At 43.8% G+C, this 20,000-nt stretch overlaps 1 protein-coding gene across 1 annotated transcript in view; it reads left to right on the forward strand.

Annotated features, from left to right (window-relative positions):
• Window positions 1-20,000, forward strand: part of KCNN3 (potassium calcium-activated channel subfamily N member 3) — a 36,083-nt gene that overhangs the window by 7,921 nt on the left and 8,162 nt on the right. The window contains exons 3-5 of the mRNA XM_087943791.1: window positions 4,504-4,922; window positions 8,644-8,785; window positions 18,894-19,004. Of these exons, the coding sequence (XP_087799917.1) occupies window positions 4,504-4,922; window positions 8,644-8,785; window positions 18,894-19,004 (672 nt within the window). The remainder of the gene's footprint in view (window positions 1-4,503; window positions 4,923-8,643; window positions 8,786-18,893; window positions 19,005-20,000) is intronic.

Consider the following 20,000-nt stretch of genomic DNA (forward strand, 5'->3'; position numbering starts at 1 on the left):
GCAGGGGAGGTCCAAAGGCCTGGTTCAAGTCTCATTTTTTGTTTTTTGTTTTTAAATTTGAGATTGTACAGAGAGGTTCATTCTTCACTTGGGAGATGATTTTTTTTTTTAAAGCATTATATTCCTCTTGGGGTCCCTTAGGGGTCATCAAGATGGGCTCAGATTAAGTGATTGGCCAGTCTTTGCTTAAGGTTTTTTTTAAATATTATTATTATTATTATTATTATTATTATTATTATTATTATTATTATTATTATTATTATTATTATTATTATTATTATTATTATTATTATTATTATTTTGGCAAAACCACATTTTCTGACCGGACGGCGTATGAATCGGCAAAGAGAATTATCCAGCTGGAAGAAGGGAGGGAGGGAGGGATAGACAGCCAGGCAGACGGTGATCGATACAGAGATGATAGATAATAAAGCAGTGTCATTTACAGCAGTGTCCCTCAACCCTGACAGCTGTCAGAGGTATGTATAGATTTCGACTGGCAGAATTCCCCAGGCAGCTTTGGTCATAAAGTGAGGACTAAGTATAGACCAGAACAGTGTCTCCTTTGATGCCTGGGGGATTCTGAGAGCTGATCCACACATGTAAAAGCTGTCAAGATTTAGAGATATATCAGAGAGAGAGGTGGAGGCAGTGGGGTGAGGTGATAGATAAGGGAGTTGATGGATGGGTAAATAGATGTTTGGATAGATAGGCAGACAGGCAGGCAGACACAAGGGAAGGCTGGGAGAGAGAGGGAGGGAAGGAGAGAAGAAAAGAAAGAGGGAAGGCAGGAAGGGAATAGCTAGATAAACCGATGAGGGAGGGAAGGAAGGAAGGAAATAGCTAGATAAACAGGGAAGGGAAGGAGTGGGGAGGGGGAAAGGGAAGAGAAGGAAAGGAGGAAAGGAAAGGCCCCCACCCTCCCTCTCTCATCCCTTCCCTCCCTTCCCTCCTATTTTGTCTTCCTTTCTCTCTCTTTCTCCTTCCGTCTCTTTTCCTTCCTTCCTCTCTCTCTGTCTCTGTCTCTCTCTTTCTTTTTTCTTTCTCTCTCTGTCTCTTGGAGACTTGGTCCTATCACCAGCCCCTCAGTCCAAGGGAAGAAGGATTTCTCAACCTGGGGGACACCCCCTTCCCCCCCCACACACTCCCCAAACCCTGGGGAGATCCATTGGCTCTGTAGCACCACCAACATCCCGCCGCTGTGGGTCTCCATGGTTACGGGAGCATCCTTTGAGTGTGGCTGACTTTCATTCTCAAGGCATCTAAAGCCAATCTGGGTTTCATTGTAGGTTTTCGCTCCTGGTTGGATTCGGTTGAAAAAGAAGGGAGGGGATTCCGCCAGTAGTCCTCCAGACCTTCCTTCCTTCCTTCCTTCCTTCCTTCCTTCCTTCCTTCCTTCCTTCCTTCCTTCCTTCCTTCCTTCCTTCCTTCTATATATATATATATATTTCTATTATTTCCCTCCCCTTTTCTTCCTCCCTCTTCCCTTTCTCTCTTCCTTCTTTCCTTCCCTCCTTCCTTTAATACCTCCTTTTCTTCCCTTATTCCTTTCCTTCCTTCATTTCCTCCTCTATTTTTGTTCCCTCCCTCCTTTCTTCTTTCCTTCCTTCCTTCTTCCCTCCTTCCCTCCTTCCCTTTAATTTCCTTTTCTTTCAATTTTTCCTTCTTTCCTTCCCTCCTTCCCCTCCCTTCTTCCCTTCCTTCTCATTTCCTCCTTTCTATTCTTCCTTCATTCCTCCCTCCCTTCTTCCCTCCCTTCTCTCCCTCCTTCTCTCCTTAATTTCCTTTTCTTTCAATTTTTCCTTCCTTCCCTCCTTCCCCTTCCTTCTTCCCTTCTTTCCTTCCTTCCTTCTTCCCTCCCTCCCTCCTTTCTTCCCTCCTTCCCTTTAATTTCCTTTTCTTTCCATTTTTCCTTCCTTCCTTCCCTCCTTCCCCTTCCTTATTCCCTTCCTTCTCATTTCCTCCTTTCTATTCTTCCTTCATTCCTCCCTCCCTTCTTCCTTCTTCTCTCCTTAATTTCCTTTTCTTTCAATTTTTCCTTCCTTCCCTCCTTCCCCTCCCTTCTTCCCTCCTTTCTCTCCCTCCTTCTCTCCTTAATTTCCTTTTCTTTCAATTTTTCCTTCCTTCCCTCCTTCCCCTTCCTTCTTCCCTTCCTTCTCATTTCCTCCTATTTCTTCTTTTTCCTTCATTCCTCCCTCCATCCCTCCCTGTTAGTATCAGCAAACACCAATCTGTTGCATTGGACTTAAGCCGGCACCGCTAATATCGGGGGAGGGTCTGCTTCCTCATGGGAGGGGGCAGCCCCCCTTGCCCTCCCTCCTTGTGGCCACTGAGAGATGCGTCCAGCTCAGCTGAAAGACCAGCTGCCCAAAAGCAGACATTTCTCTGTGTTCAAGACTTAAATCTTCACACCGTTGTCCTGTGGAACTTCTGGGTGACCTCTGGCTGCACGGATTTATCCTGCTCCTCTAGAGAAGAGGTCCAGATGCTTTCAGACATGCCAGGAAAAAAATCCCAGCTAGATGATGATGATGCAGGAATTGGAGGCAGATTCAGGGTGGAAGACATCCAGGCCAATAAATTGTGCAATAAATTCGGTGTGCGCCAGGAAAAAAAAACCCCAAACAAAACAGAATTTTGTGGGTAAACACATACAACCCTGAAAAATTGTGGTAAAAAGGCTGATGAATATGTGCAAAGCGAAGAATCTTTCTGAATCTAGCAACATCTGGCTTGTTTGAATGTTGCAACATCTGTCCCAGCCAAATGTCTATTTGGACAACTAGAAATTAGTCTCTTGTCCCAGAAGGGAAACATCTGGCTGAACCTGGCCTTAAATGTTGAGCGGAGAAAGTTGATAAAAGGGTTGAAAAGCAACTTTTTAAAAGGAGAATTCGGCTGCCCCGGTTATCTTTGCACAGAAAAATTCTGGGTTTGTTTTTTTTCTCCCCCTCTTCTTAGTTGGCTCATTTAGAGAAGTGGGGGGGGCACAGTTATTTTATTGATAATTATGTGCTGCATGTCCCTACTCAAACCCCTCTTTCATTTTTTTTGGAAAAAGTTTTTTTATTTTTATAACAAAAACAACGAATAAAACCATTTTCAGTTATACAGTGTGTCGGCTGGGTACGTACCTTGTGTACATAATAATGTTTGTATACATTTCTTATTGAACTGACATTCATCTTGCAACCTATTCAACGTTATATATCCTAGTGTATCGTTATTACAGTGTCATTAAATGTCTTGCTTCATTTTCCAACTATCCTTAAAAACAGATCCCAACTCTTACTAGGTTATATTCATATTATAGCCTGTTCAGCATTGTCTATCATAGTATATCATTATTACAGTATTTACAGTAGTTAGTTTCTTGCTTTATTTTCCCACCATCCATAGAAAAGATCCCAAATCTTACAATCCTCCCTTTCTTCTTGTTCTCTAATTGCTAGTGTTAACCTACTCATTTCTGCATATTCCAATATTTGTTTTAATCACCTCCTCCTCCATTGGAACTTTCTCATTTTTCCACTTTTGAGCAGATACAGTGCTAGCTGCTGTTAATGCATGTATAATCAAATACGTTATTTCTTTGCTATAGTTCTCAGGCAAAATCCCCAATAAAAATATCTCAGGCTTTAAGTCTGTATGTGGTTTTATCATCTTTTCCAACCATGTGTGTATTCTAGTCCAATATCTTTTAGCTTCAAATCCCTCTTTCATTTCCTATTTCAAAGAGGGTCTTATTCTCCAAAATCATCAAAAAACAAAACAACAGGAAACAGACTATTCTTGGGCTGGCCTATTGATTAGCCTGGGGTTGTTGTTGTTTTTTTGCTGGCAAGTAAAGAAATGATAGATAGATAGATAGATAGATAGATAGATAGATACATAGATAGACAGACAGACAGACAGACAGACAGACAGATAGACATATGGACAGGAAGGCAGGCAGGCAGGAAGGCAGGCAGGCAGGCAGGATAGGTAGGTAGGTAGGAAGGTAGGTAGGTAGGTAGATAGATAGATAGATAGATAGATAGATAGATAGATAGATAGATAGATAGATAGATAGATAGATAGATAGATAGATAGATAGATAGGCAGGCAGGCAGGCAGGCAGGCAGGCAGGCAGGCAGGCACGATAGGTAGGTAGGTAGGTAGGTAGGTAGGCAGGCAGGCAGACAGACAGACAGACAGACAGACAGACAAAGATATATAGATAAGATAGATATAGATACACACACACACACACACACGTATGTATATGTGTATATATAAAGGGTCAGAGCATGTAGAATCCTTTTTTTTTTCCTAACGCCGTCGCGACTCTAAACGTAAGTCGAAGGCCTGGCCTGTAAGGGAAGATGGGGAAAGCGAGCCGTGTGTGTGTGTGTGTGTGTGTGTGTGTGTGTGTGTGTGTGTTTCTTGAGGACTAGGAACTTGGCTCTGAATCGCTTTTGTTTCTTTTTTTTTTCCCCTTCCTCCTCCTTTCCCCTCGCTCAGCTCTTCGTGATCGACAACGGGGCCGACGACTGGCGGATCGCCATGACTTACGAGCGCATCCTGTACATCACTTTGGAAATGCTGGTTTGCGCCGTGCACCCCATCCCGGGCGAGTATAAGTTTTTTTGGACCGCCCGCCTGGCTTTCTCCTACACGCCGTCCCGCGCCGAGGCCGACGTGGACATCATCCTCTCCATTCCCATGTTCCTCCGCCTCTATCTCATCGCCCGCGTCATGCTCCTGCACAGCAAGCTCTTCACCGACGCCTCGTCCCGCAGCATCGGCGCCCTGAACAAGATCAATTTCAACACCCGCTTTGTCATGAAGACACTCATGACCATCTGCCCCGGCACGGTGCTCCTGGTCTTCAGCATCTCCCTCTGGATCATCGCCGCCTGGACCGTGAGGGTTTGCGAGAGGTGAGTTTCTCCCAGGGCGAGTGGCGGCCTTGGCCGGCAGCTGGCAGGGGTGGGATTCCAATTTTTTTTAAAGAACCGGTTCTGTGGGCGTGGCTTAGGGGGTGGGGGCATGGCTTGGGCGTCATGTGGTTGACTGGGTGTGGCCAACTCAATATCACTCACATCGAGGCACGCATTCCTCCTTATTTCCAGGTTGAATCTCTCCTGGTTCAGTTTCCATCCATTATTCCCTGTCTGGCCTTCGGGTGCTTTGGAAAATAGCTTGAACCCCCTTCCTCCTCTCTCGGGGCAGCCCCTCAAATATTGGAAGGCTGCTCTCCTGTCTCCCTGGTCCTTCTCTTCCCTAGACTAGCCAGGCCCAGTTCCTACAACCATTCCTCATTCTTCCCCGACTCTATCTATCTATCTATCTATCTATCTATCTATCTATCTATCTATCTATCATCTATCTGTCTATCTATCTATCCATCTATCTATCTATCTATCTATCCCTATCTACCTCTATCTATCTATCCCTATCTACCTCTATCTATCTATCTATCTATCAATCATCTATCTATCTATCTATCTATCTATCTATCTATCTATCTATCTATCTATCTATCTATCTCTATCTATCATCTATTTGCCCATCCATCATCTATACTTCTATCTATATATTGAATGTTTCTATATCTATCAGCGTACCTATCTACCTACCTACCTACCTACCTACCTACCTACCTACCTATCTGTTTCTATATCTATCTATCTATCTATCTATCTATCTATCTATCTATCTATCTATCTATCTATCTATCTATCTATCTATCTATCATCTATCTGCCCACCCATCATCTATGCTTCTATCTATATATTGAGTCTGTTTCTATATCTATCAATGCACCTACCTATCTATCTATGTCTGTCTGTCTGTCTGTCTATCTATCAGGCCATCCATCCATCATTATCTATGTATCTAATGTGTTTGTATCACTAATCTATTTATTTCTCTCTCCCTCCCTCCCTACGTATCTATCTAATCAACCTGCCTGCCCGCCCATCCGTCCGTCCGTCCATCCATCCATCCATCCATCCATCCATCCATCTGCTTGCCTATCTTTCTGTCTGTTTGTCAGTTTGTCTGTCTGTCTGCCTGCCTCCTTGCCTACTTATCATCTATCCATATCATTTATATACTGTTTCATGTATACCTCTATCATCTATCTTTTTGTTTACATAACTACAAACACACACACACACACACACACACACACTGGCAAACCCACATATATCATCCATCCCTCCAAATATCGGCTTCTACATCTTCTAAAATTGACCCGAGTTGCTACCTTCCCTTCCAATTCTGCCACTCAGCTGGTAGAAGAAGGAGAGAAGGGAAAGGAAAAAAAACAAGAAATAAGAGTTGTGGGCTGAATGTGAAAACACACACACTCAGAGAGAGAGAGAGAGAGAGAAAGAGAGAGGTTTTCCTTCTTTTTTTTTCTCATCTCCCTTCCCGCTGGGCCTGTCTTATCCGGGAACATTCAAGCTGGTGTGCTGAAAAAGCAGCCTGTGTGACACTTTGACACACACGCACAAACACACACACACAACCCGCAGGTTCTTTTCACCGCCTTTCTTTTCTTGAAGACGTGCTAGTGAGAGTGCCAGGAGAGGCAACATCCACATGGGGTGTAGGCAGGACTCCCTAACAACCAAGGAATGGAAACCCAGCTCCGTGTGCAAAATTAGCCAAGGAAAATGTGTGTGTGTGTGTGTGTGTGTGTGTGTGTGTGTGTGTGTGTGTAGGGGTCAATGGGACGTCGATGGCTTTCTGCAAAGTTTCCTTTTTCTTTGAAACCTGTTCTGCCTGGTTTATTGTGTATGTGTGTGTGTGTGGTGTGCACAGCACACCGCAGCATTGCTCCTGGGTGTGAATAGATGGGAAAGGCCGTGTGGGTGGGTGCGTGGGTGTGTTTGTGTCTGTCACACATCCGGTTGCTTTTTACACGTTCTACACTTCTGTCTGGGATTCTTGTAAGTGTGAAAATGGTTGAGAGTTGGGCTATCCCGAAAGGAGGAAAAAATAATAATGAAAAAAAAAGAGAGACCTTTTTAAAAAAATGTTTTTGTCTAGTTTGGTTTTTTGCCTCTGTTTTGTTTTATTTTATTGTTTCTTCTAGTTGTGGGGGAATTCTGGGAGTTGGAGTTTATCCAGCTTTAAAGCAGGCTGGCTGGAGAATCCTGGGAGTTAAAAATCCACCCCTCGTAAATCATACTGGCTGAGGAATTCTGGGAGTTGAAGTCCATCCCTTTAAAGCAGACTGGCTGGGGAATTCTGGTAATTGAAGTTTATCCATCTTTAAATAATCTGGCTGGGGAATTCTGGGAGTTAAAATCCATCCCTCTTAAAGGGGATGAATTCTTCGTTAACATCTCATGATTGAGTAAATCTTTGTTATCCAGGCCAGGAAATTCTGATTTTAACTCCTCCTGGCTCACACATGTTGGCCCGCAGAAGCCAAGATCTAATCTTGCCTCTGAAAAAAATAAATAAAAATCAATTATAGATCTGTGCAATGCATAATCAAGCTGTTTTTCAGGGCCCTGCAAAGAATTCTAACCGATATCTAACCTTTCCTCTTGGCTGAAGAAAGAGAGAAAGAGAAAGATCAATAGTCATTAACCAGGCTCACAAACCCAGCAACGGAGAGAAAATGGAGGGTATTAATCCCAAAGGATGGGAGTTGGGGACTTTCAGAAAAATTCCCAAATAAATGAGATTATCTTCATTTCAAGGGCTTTGGTGTTATACGTGGAAGTGTAAAAAACGGTGTGTGTGTGAAAATAGGCCTGTTCTTAGACAGATGTTGTGATGTTGAGAGACAATTAACCTGAGTTGTCTAAATTAGTAAACATCCTTGGGATTTTTCACTTGGGGTTTAGTGAATGGCAGAATCCCAGAATCCCCCAGCCGTTTTAAGACGGGTGGACTTCCACTCCCAAAATTCCCCTGCCAGCATCCTTTAAGAGGGGTGAGGACTTCAACTCTCAGAATTCCCCAGATCAGCATGCTTTAAAATATATATGGACTTCAGCTCCCAGAATTCCACAGCAAGAAATGTGGATTTCAAGTCCCAGAATCCCCCAAAGCAGCCTACTTTAAGATGCATGGACTTCAATTCCCAGAATTCCACAAACTAGTATGCTTTAAGACATTTGGACTCCAACTCCCAGAATTCCCCCAAACCAGCATGCCTTAAGAGGGATGACTTCAACTCCCAGAATTCCCCAAACCAGCATGCTTTAAGAGGGATGACTTCAACTCCCAGAATTCCCCAAACCAGCATGCTTTAAGATGTATGGACTTCAACTCCCAGAATTCCACAGAAGGAAATCTGGACTTCAACTCCCAGAATTCTCCAGCCAGCCTGCTTTAAGAGGCATGGATTTCAACTCCCAGAATTCCACTGCAATAAAATATGGACTTCAAATTCCAGAATTCCCCAAACCAGCATGCTTTAAGGTATATGGACTTCAACTCCCAGAATTCCACAGCCAGAATAACTAGCTGGGGAATTTTGGGAGTTGAAGTCCACTCTCCTCCAGTTGCCTGAGCTTGAGATACGCCGCTCCGGAGTGGTTCCAGCTGGGTCCAAATAGTCCACGAACATCGTTTTGGTGCCTCCTGATGGTGGCTGTGTCATTTCACCCCCAGCAACCTGCATTTCTTCGGCAGGTATCACGACCAACAGGATGTGACCAGCAACTTCCTGGGTGCCATGTGGCTGATTTCCATCACCTTCCTCTCCATTGGTTACGGAGACATGGTCCCTCACACCTACTGTGGGAAAGGCGTCTGTCTGCTTACGGGGATCATGGTAAGGCTCACGGGGGAAAAAAAATCTGCTTTTTCAAAAAGATAAATTGCACGCATTTGTGGGCATCCTATTTCCTCGATCTTTTGGCCCTCCCAATTTTACAGTGCAAAGCGATTGTGGACGTGTTGTGGAAAATATATATATATATATAGGGAGTCCTCAATGTATGACCACCCTTGAGCCCAAAGTTTCTGTGGCTAAGCGAGAGAGTGAAGGTTGCCCCATTTTAACGACGTGTCTTGCCACGATAGTTTAAGGGAGTCGCTGCATTTGTTCAACTAGCAAGACGGTTGTTCAGTTGACTTGGCTCGTCAGAAGGTCGCAAAAGGGGACTTTATAGATTGGACACACCATGTCAGTGGCCATTGATGGGTTCCGTCAATGGCCATTGACTCATCATGTCAATGGCTATTGACACATCATGTCAACGTCAATGACTGTTGGCCCATGTCAATGGCCATTGACTCATGTCAATGGCTATTGACCCATCATGTCAATGTCAATGACTATTGGCCCATCATGTCAACGTCAATGACTACTGAGCCATATCAATGTCTATTGACTCATGTCAATGGCCATTGACCCATCATGTCAATGTCAATGACTGTTGGCCCATATCAATGGCCATCGACTCATGTCAATGGCTATTGAGCCATATCAATGGCCATTGACTCATGTCAATGGCTATTGACACATCATGTCAACATCAATGACTGTTGGCTCATATCAATGGCCATCGACTCATGTCAATGGCTATTGAGCCATATCAATGTCTATTGACTCATGTCATGGTCATTGATCCATCATGTCAACATCAATGATCATATCAATGGCCATTGATGTGTCCTGTCAATGGCCGTTGGCCCATCATGTCACTGATTATTGACATATGTCAATGGCCATTGATTCATTATGTCAATGGCTATTGACTCCTATCAATATCAATTACCATTGACTCATCATGTCAGTGTCAATGACTCATCATATCAGCGGCCATTGGTGTGTGTTGTCCACAGTCATTGGCCCATCGTATCAATGGCTGTTGAATATTTAAAAAGAAACCGATCCCCCTCTCTTATTTTTTTGTCCTGCTCCCGCATAACTCTGCTTTATCTCCTTTTTTTTCCCCCCTAGCCATTCTAGCTCGATAATTGCATTTAATACCAAATCACCTTAGCCTCCGGTTGCTAGGGAGACCACGAAGGTCAAAAGCCTGTTTTTGAAAGGGGAGGGGCAGAATCAAACCTTCAAACGAGAGGAGGGGGGTGAAATGCACTTTCAATTGCCTGGCACAGCCATGCTGGCAGGAGCTCTTGAGTTGGCCACTTCATGCTACAAACTGCAGCTCCTTCGGCTTCAAGACAAGGCCGCGTTGCTTAGCCACAAAGCAAAAACAAAAACAGCCCCCCCCCCCAAATAGCTTGGCTTTAGGAGGCTCTCCAGGAATCCTTGCAAAGAAAAAAAAAGCCTTCCCACCAGGCAGGATGGGACCCCTGGGAAAGGAGATCAGACTGGGAGGAGAATCAGGGGTCTGTTCCTTGCGTCTTTGATTGGTTTTGGAGTGGTTGTGTCAAGCCAGGGAGGGAAACGGGCGATTAAGAAACAGGATAGACAGACAGACAGGTGATAGGTAGGCAGGTGGGTGGGTGGATAGATAGATAGATAGATAGATAGATAGATAGATAGATAGATAGATAGATAGATAGATAGATAGATAGATAGTAGGGATAGATTAGATAGATAGATAGATAGATAGATAGATAGATAGATAGATAGATAGATAGATAGATAGATGATAGATAGATAGATGATAGATAGATAGATAGATAGATAGATAGATAGGGATGGATGGATAGATGGATGGATGGATGGATGGATAGATAGATAGATAGATAGATAGATAGATAGATAGATAGATAGATAGATAGATAGATAGATAGATAGATAGATAGATAGATAGATAGATAGATAGATAGATTGATTGATTGATTGATTGATTGATAGATAGATAGATAGATAGATAGATAGATAGATGATAGATAGATAGATAGTAGGATAGATAGTAGGATAGATAGATGATAGATAGATCTCCCAGTGATCAGCCCAAAGTCACCCTTTCTAGCTATGCTCCCTCAAAATAAACCCTCCCTGTGTAAGAGCAGTCTACCACTTAAATACATCTTCCCTTCCTCCTGGACAGTCTGTTGTGGTTCTTTCCTCCCCCCCAACCACCAAAAATGCTGGCAGGCCCTTGTGAGAAACAGGATGTTGAACGCCTGGGTTTCAATCCCAGTCGGTCCAGAGTGGATCCAGATGTCCCCCTGCCCCTGATTCTCATCTCCAGCTGGGTCCCGTCTTCCATAGCCTCTCTCTCTCCACCCCTTGGATTAAACTGTTTCATAGATATATAGATATATCTTCTTGAAAGCCTCCAGTGATGGCGCTCCCACAACTTTCGAAGCAATTTCTGTTCCATGGGTTGATTGCTCTCCCTGTCAGAAAATTCCTCCTTATTTCCAGGTTGAATCTCTCCTGGATCAGTTTCCATCCATTCTTCCCTGTCTGGCCTTCGGGTACTTTAGAAAATAGTTTGACACCCTCCTCCTCCCTGTGGCAGCCCCTCAAATATTGGAAGGCTGCTCTCCTGTCTCCCCTGGTCCTTCTCTTCACTAGACTAGCCAGGCCCAGTTCCTGCAACCGTCCGTCGTATGTTTGAGCCTCCAGTCCCCTCATCATCCTGGTTGCTCTTCTCTGCACTTTTTCTAGGGTCTCAACCTCTTTTTTATAGTGTGGTGACCAAAACTGGTTGCAGACTTTAGGTGTGGCCTTACTAAGGCTTTACAGAGGGGTATTAGTCCCTCCCTTGATCTCGATTGTATCCCTCTGGTAATGCAATTTAGGATTGCATTGGCTTTTTTGGCTGCATGCTCCTATTTAGCTGGTTGTCCACTAAGACTCCAAGATCCCTCTCCCAGTTCCTGCTATTAAGCCTGGTTTCACCCCAGTCTATAAAGTTTTCCTTGCCTAAGTGTAAGACTTTACTTTTCTCTACACTGAATTTCATTTTGTTAGATAGGGCCAGCTCTCTGGATGCTCCCAAAATACATTCTTCATCCTCGTTTCATATTTCAGCCTACTTGAAAATGTTAAATAACAGGTTAGACACCTAGAGAGAAACCACAAGGCTGGGTTTTGTGTGTGTGTGTGTGTTTGACAAGGCAAGAATCTTCAAACGGCGCCCAGGAGGAAATCATGTCAAATGTTTAGTAACAAGCAGTGAATTTTTGGTGCCATTCATCCAGAAAATGAACCCTTTAAAACGCCGAAGCTTCTTTCGATCAGCAAACTTCAGAGAGAAATGGAGAAGAAGAAAAAACACAACCCACTGAATGGGTTTCCTGTTCTTCGGATTTCAAGCAAGCAAAAGAGATCAGCTGGTCTCAGACTTACAACGGTTCTGTTTAGTGACAGTTCAAAGTTAGGACAGCGTTGAAAGGAAAAGCAACTTATAATTGCTTTTCCCACAACCGTCGCAGCATTTTCTGGGATCGTGTGATCGAAACTCAGACAGCGGAAAGCTGACTCGTCTTTATGACAGTTGTAGAGCCCCAGGGTCAGCTTCTGACAAGCCACGATTATGGCTGCGTTTTCTACAGGATGTTGGCTTAAATGTATGTTTTTCACTTGTCCTCTCTTTCTGCAATCTACTGCGAAGCCAGACCAGAGTCCAAAAGGCATCGAGTTATGGATTTGGAAAGGTTTAACCAAGGAAGAATCAATTAAGAATGTTTAATTAAGAATTGATTGAGAAACTCCAAAAAAAAAAAAAAAAAGAACATTGAGATTCATTTAATTCCTGCCTTGCAAAGTGCTCTCAGATTCTAAAAAAAGAGTGAAGAGAAGACCAATAAAGATAATTAGGGGACTGGAGGATGAAACGGGAATGGTTGCAGGAATCAGATGTGTCAGTTTTAATGAAAAAAAGGACCAAGGGGTGACACGCTAGCAGCCTTCCAATATTTGAGTGTTAATACCACTTCATAATGCCTTGGTAAGGCCCCGCTTGAAATATTGCATCCAATTTTGGTTGCCATGATATAAAAAAAGGATGCTGAGACTCTGGAAGAGCAACAAACATTATTAGTGTGCTGGAGGCTAAAACATGAGAAGAATGGTTGTAGGAATTGGATATGTCTAATTTAATGAAAAGGGATGACATGATAGCATCTTCCTCCTCCTCCTCCTCCTCCTCCTCCTCCTCCTCCTCCTCCTCCTCCTCCTCCTTCCTCCTTCCTCCTTCCTCCTTCTTCTTCCTCTTCCTCCTCCTCCTCCTCCTTCTTCTTCCTCCTCCTCCTCCTTCTTCCTCCTCCCTTCCTCTTCCTCTTCCTCTCCTCTTCCTCCTCCTCCTTCTTCCTCCTCCTTCCTCCTCCTCCACCTTCTTCCTCCTCCCTTCCTCTTCCTCTTCCTCTTCCTCTCCTCCTCCTCCTCCTTCTCCTTCGCTCCTCCTCCTCCTTCTTCTTCCTTCTTCTTCCTCCTCCTTCTTCTTCCTCCTCCCTTCTTCTTCCTCTCTTCCTCTTCCTCTTCTTCCTTCTTCTTCCTCTTCTTCTCCTCCTCCTCCTCCTCCTCCTCCTCCTCCTCCTCCTCCTCCTCCTCCTCCTCCTTCTTCTTCTTCTTCTTCCTCCTCCTCCTCCTCCTCCTCCTTCTTCTTCCTCCTCCCTTCCTCTTCCTCTTCTTCTTCTTCTTCTTCTTCTTCTTCTTCTTCTTCTTCTTCTTCTTCTTCTTCTTCTTCTTCTTCTTCTTCTTCTTCTTCCTCCTCCTCCTCCTCCTCCTCCTCCTCCTCCTCCTTCTTCCTCTTCTTCTTCTTCTTTTTAAAAAACAACCCTTTTTGCATGTTAAGCTGCCACACGATTTGCAGCGTTTGTGCGAGAGACACACGGGGCTGGTGTGCATCCTTCCAAGAATGCCCCAGAATTGAGATCAGATCTGTTAATTACAGAATCTGTTATGCTCAGACAGGTTTTGGTTTTAATCTCTAGGGGAGGGGAGGCGGAGGGAAGGAGGGGAGGAAAGACTTCCATTTTAATAGACCTGGACTGATGGGTATAGCCTGTGCAGGGACCCGGAGTGTGTCCTCCACACGTCTCAACACCCACCCTCCCCCTTGGAGAAAGAAAAAAAACACGCACGCTGAGCCAGAGAGAGCGTGGAAGGCTGGGTGAGGATTTGGAACAAACGTGAGCTGTAAACAGCCGCCACGAATTGAAGAGGTGGGTGGGAACCCCTGAAATCATCAACAACAGTCCAACCCGGCTAACACAAATGCACAGAATAGTCGAGCTGGAATAGAATAGAATAAAACAGAACAGAACAGAATAGAATAGAATAGAATAGAATAAAACAGAACAGAACAGAACAGAATAGAATAGAATAGAATAGAATAGAATAAAACAGAACAGAACAGAACAGAATAGAATAGAATAGAATAGAATAAAAACAGAACAGAACAGAATAGAATAGAATAGAATAAAACAGAACAGAACAGAACAGAATAGAATAGAATAGAATAAAAACAGAACAGAACAGAACAGAACAGAATAGAATAGAATAGAATAGAATAGAATAGAATAGAATAGAATAGAATACCTTTATTGTCATTGCATACAAAATACAATGAAATTTGAAAGCTGCTCCAGCACAGTGCCCCAAACACCACATCGCAATCACGCTGCAGAATATTTAAAAATTAAAATAATTAAAGTAATAATAATAATAATAATAATTAAAAACCTAGTCTAAAACCTGTTTAAAACATATATTTACATAGTTTAAAAATGCCACTTTATACATAGGACTAAATCACAAAGGTACTGTGTGATTCAAGACAATTATTGCCTTGGAAAAGAAACTGTTTCACCGTCTATTAGTCCTCGTTTTAAGACACCTATAACGCCTCCCTGATGGTAACAATTCAAAATGTGAATGACCAGGAAGGGACATTAGAGGTCTTCTAGTCCAACCACCTGCTCAAGCAGGAGAACTCTAGACCATAGCAGACAAATGGCTGTCTGGTCTTTTGTCGAAAACCTCCAGTGAAGGAGAAAGGAAATGAGGGAGGGAGGGAGGGAGGAGAGGAAGGAAGGAAGGAAGGAGTGGGAGGTATAAGTAAGAAGTGTATTCTTATTCATGTTTATACTTATACCTGTTATCTTGTAAGCGGTTGACAAATAAAATACAATAATAAAATAAAATAAATAGAAGGGAGGAGAGGAAGGAATGGAAGGGAGGAGAGGAAGAAAGGAGGAAAGAAAGGAGGAGAATAAGAGAGTTGGAAGGGATGTTAGAGGTCTTGAAGTCCAACCCTTCCAGGAATTTTTAAGATTCTGCCTCCAGCCCGCTACTTAAGCCATAGAGAGCTTGTGTGGATGTTGGTGTCATTTTGTTACCCCTGTCGCCTCTGTTCCTGGCCTCAGGCAATCTTGACTGGGAGATAATTGTTCGGATAAAGATGAGCTCAGCTGGTTCCTTGCCACACACACGCACACAGAGAGAGAGAGAGACAGAAAGAGAGAGACAGAAAGAGAGAGAGATGGAGAGACAGAGAGTCAGGGAGAGAGACAGAGACAGAGACAGAGAGAGAAGGATAGAGATGGAGAGAGAGAAAGAGAGAGAGAGAGAGAGAAAGAAAGAGACAGAAAGAGAGAGATGGAGAGACAGAGGGAGAGAGACAGAGACAGAGAGAGAGAGAAGGAGAGAGATGGAGAGAGAGAGAAAGACAGAGAGTCAGGGAGAGAGACAGAGACAGAGAGAGAGAAAGATAGACAGAGAGATAGAGAGACAGAAAGAGAGAGACAGAAAGAGAGAGATGGAGAGACAGAGAGTTAGGGAGAGAGACAGAGACAGAAAGAGAGAGAGAAGGAGAGAGACAGAAGGAGAGAGAGAGAGAAAGAGAAAGAGAGAGACAGAAAGAGAGAGAGAAGGAGAGAGAGAGAGAGAGAAAGAGAGAGACAGAAAAGAGAGAAGAGAAGAGAGAGAGAGAGAGAAAGAGAGAGACAGAAGGAGAGAGAGAGAGAGAGAATTCCTATTTCTGCAGATTCCCTTTGGGAACGCAATGCTTTAAAATCCCGTCCTTTTCGCCCTGGCCTTGGTGTGCTTTTCATGCCTAATTGCGCCTGGGCTGATTGAACTCAATGGGTTGTGGGGAGAAGCCTGTGGCTTGGACCCGCCTTCGTCCGTCACACTTAGAGCCCCCCCGGGGTGCATGTTGAAACGGTTCCCGTGTTCCCAGACGCGACCTCCCTCCTCTCAGGGCTCATTTGCTCCGTTGCTCTGTTTCCTTGGCTCGGCGCCAAGGGTGGTGGGGAAAAAAATGGACAGCGTTGTGCTAACTTTCCTGCACAGATGCAATCCATCTTGGCACGCTGGCGTGTTGGGAGTGCGCGGGGCAGGGTGGTGGTGGTGGTGGGGGAGTTGGAGGGGAGAAGGAATTCAGCTGGGCGAGGTTGGGGAACATTACGTGTGACTTAAGGGCTTCCGAGAAAATCCAGCCTTGGGAAGAGGGAAGGTTTGGAAAGAAAACCGGGCGATCTCCCGTAGGCGTTGGGTCTGTGGTAGCAGTAAAACCTCCCCCAGTCAGGGGCAGTCTACATTAGAAAGGCTGAGAAACGTGTCCTTAAAAGGGATAATGTTGGTTTTCAGACCTGTTGGGTGAGCTGGTGTTTTTTTTTTTTTAAAGCATTGAGCCGGTTGCTGGAAGAAGGAGGAGTAGGGAAAGATGGAGATGGAGGTGAAGAAAATGGAGGAGGGGGGAGGAGGAGGAGGAGGAGGAAGGGGTAGAATAAGAATAGAATAGAATAGAATAGAATAGAATAGAATAGAATAGAATAGAAGATGGAATAGAATAGTATAGAATAGAATAGAATAGAATAGAATAGAATAGAATAGAATATAGAATATAGAATAATATTGGAGAATAGAATAGAATAGGAATAGAATAGAATAGAATAGAATAGAACAGAATAGAATAGAATAGAATATAGAATAATATTGGAGAATAGAATAGAATAGAATAAGGAATAGAATAGTAAAGAAAAGAAAAGAAAAGAATAAGTAATAGAATAGAATAGAATAGAATAGAATAGAATAGAATAGAATATAGAATAATATTGGAGAATAGAATAGAATAAAATATAGAATAATATTGGAGAATAGAATAGAACAGAATAGAATAAAGACTAAGGAATAGAATAGAATAGAATAGAATAGAATAGAATAGAATAGAATAGAATAGAATATAGAATAATATTGGAGAATAGAATAGAATAGAATAGAATAAATTTGAATAGAATAGAACAGAACAGAACAAGAATATGCACCTCCTGGAAGCTAAATTGGCACGGATTTGTGGGCCTCTACCGATAGAAGGGGAAAGTTTCCCTTGGAATGGCAGAAAAGCATCGGATAAATAAGACTTTTTCAACAAGCAACCGAAGGATCAACCCACGGAGAGTGTTCTCCACCCTGGAGTGTCATTCTGCAAGAAGAAATATGGGTTGCAGGAGGGCTCGGGCGTGGGAGGCAGCTGGAGGAAACCATGAAACGGGGGTCCTGGAATTGGGAAGGGAAAATACGGAGCAGCCTGGATTGTAAATTCCGCTCAGAGATTCAGCTTTCGGGGGCAGGAGCCTCATAGCTCTTTTTTTTTAAAGGATATTGCTCTAGTGGGATAGGAAAGGGGATGCAAAAATAAGGCCCAACCCAAAAGGAAAGAAAGAGGAAGGAAGGAAGGAAGGAAGGAAGGAAGGAAGGAAGGAAGGAAGGAAGGAAGGAAGGAAGGAAGGAAGGAAGGAAGGAAGGAAGATGAGAAAGAAAAAGAGGAAGGAAGGAAAGAAGAAAGAAAGAAAGAAAGAAAGAGAGGGGGAGGGAGGGAGGAAGGAAAGAGAAGGAAAGAAAGAAATAGAAAGAAGGAAGGAAGGAGAAAAAGAAGAACAGAAAGAAAGAGAGGGAGGGAGGAAAGGAAGGAAGGAAAGAGAAAGAAATATAGAAAAAAGGAAGGAAGGAGAGAAGAAAAAGTGGAGGAGGAAGGAAAGAAGAAGAAAGAAAGAGAGGGAGGGACGGAGGAAAGAGAAGAAAAGAAAGAAAGGAAGGGAAGAAAGAAAAAGAAAAAGGGAGGGAGGGAGGAAAGAGAAGGAAAGAAAGAAAGAGAAGGAAGGAAAGAGAAAGACAGAAAAAGAAAGAAAGGGAGAGAGGGAGGAAAGAAAGGAAGGAAGGAGAGAAAGAAAGACAGTCAAAGAGAGAGGAAGGGAGGAACGAAGGAAAGAGAAATAAAGAGAGGAAGGAAAGAGAAGGAAAGAAAGAGGTAGACAGAAGGAAGGAAAGAGAGAAAGAAAGACAGGAAGAAAGGAAGAGGAAGGAAGGAAGGAAAGAGAAGGAAAGAGAGAAAAAAGGAAGGAAGGAGAGAAAGAAAGACAGACAGAATGAAAGAGGAAGGGAGGGAGGAAGGAAAGAAAGAAAGAGAGGAAGGAAAGAGAAGGAAAGAAGAAAAAAAGAAAAGAAAGGCTGGGATTTTTCAAGCATGCGAATTAGGGAAGAGAGTAAAATAGGAATTAAAAGCCATTTTGCTCGGGGTGGGCGGCGTTTCAGCACCACGGACAGCGGGCGGGAGGATAATCCCGAATTGACCTTTGATTGCATACTGAAGATTTAATCTGCTAATCTCTTTTTATTTATTTTTTCCTAATTAAACCCAGTCCTGGCTGGCTGGGGGGTAGGAGTGGAACACAAAGGTGTGTTGTTGCCCCAAGCACGCAATTTTCTGGAGGAAGAAATCTTGTCAAAATGGTGTTTTTTTTTTAGGATTGTTTTTTTTGAAGGTCTAAGAAAAACGAGAGGTCAGTTTCCCAGGATGGGTAGTGGGGAGTACTTGACCCCACCCCATGGGTGGAGTTTTTCCCAAGGTCCCCAAAAGGAGCAGGGCTCAAAATTGGGAGGGGGAGGGGTCTTCTGGGGAATAGGGGTCCCTGTACGTAGAGGAAGTAGGCAAGGATGGAAAATATATCTTTGCAAACACGTTGAATTCAGAGCTAATTCTGAATTTGGGGCTCTCTTCTAGGGAGCTGGATGCACTGCCCTGGTGGTGGCCGTGGTCGCCCGGAAACTAGAACTCACCAAGGCTGAGAAACACGTCCACAACTTCATGATGGACACGCAGCTCACCAAACGGGTAAGCTCAGCCACTAGACCAATAATGTGGCTGTGTTGGATTGTTGCTACCACTAACGTGGCATCTTACAGACGTGGGTGGACTTCAACTCCCAGAATTCCCCAGACAGCCTGCTTTAAGGGGTGTGGATTTCAGCTCCCAGAATTCCTTAGCCAACATGCTGTCTGGAGGATTCTGGGAGTGGAAGTCCACCCATCTTTAAATAGACTGGCTGGGGGGATTCTGGGAGTTGAAGTCCACCCGTCTTCAAACATGCTGGCTGGGGGATTCTGGGAGTTGAAGTCCATCCGTCTTAAACATGCTGGCTGGGGATTCTGGGAGTTGAAGTCCACCCATCTTCAAATAGACTGGCTGGGGGATTCTGGGAGTTGAAGTCCACCCCTCTTAAAACAGGCTGGCAGGGGATTCTGGGAGTTGAAGTCCACCCGTCTTAAACATGCTGGCTGGGGATTCTGGGAGTTGAAGTCCACCCCTCTTAAAGCATGCTGGCTGGGAGTTGGGGATTCTGGGAGTTGAAGTCCACCCTCTTAAAAGTCCATCCCCTCTTAAAGCATGCTGGCTGGGGGATTCTGGGAGTTGAAGTCCATCCCTCTTCAATTCAGCCCACTTGAGAAATACTGCATGGAATGATATCTGTTCCGTTCCATTCTACAATGCAAATATTATCAATGTTTGCTTTGGACCTCCTGAAGGATATAAACAATCATTTGTCACAAGGAGCTAAATGCTCCTTGGGTTGGATTCAAAAACAGTGAGGACTAGAGCCTTTAATGTTTTTTCAGGTTGCAATTAACGGTGGGAAGGACAGCTTGGTGTGCATTCCTGCATTCCCTTTCCCAGTTCCCCAGTGGCGCATGCCTTATGATTTATTGATATTTGTTTTCTTTTCAAACTGCTTTTTCCTCCCTGCAGGACCCAGGAAGCCTCAGTCAATAAATAATACAAGAAACTTCCCATTAAAAACGGTTTGTGAAAAGCAATCGTCTGTAAAGACAG

This window comes from Notechis scutatus, chromosome 14, assembly GCF_049901735.1.
Source record: "Notechis scutatus isolate UNSWTSFEM ecotype Mainland chromosome 14, rNotScu1.2, whole genome shotgun sequence".
NCBI lineage: Eukaryota > Metazoa > Chordata > Lepidosauria > Squamata > Elapidae > Notechis > Notechis scutatus.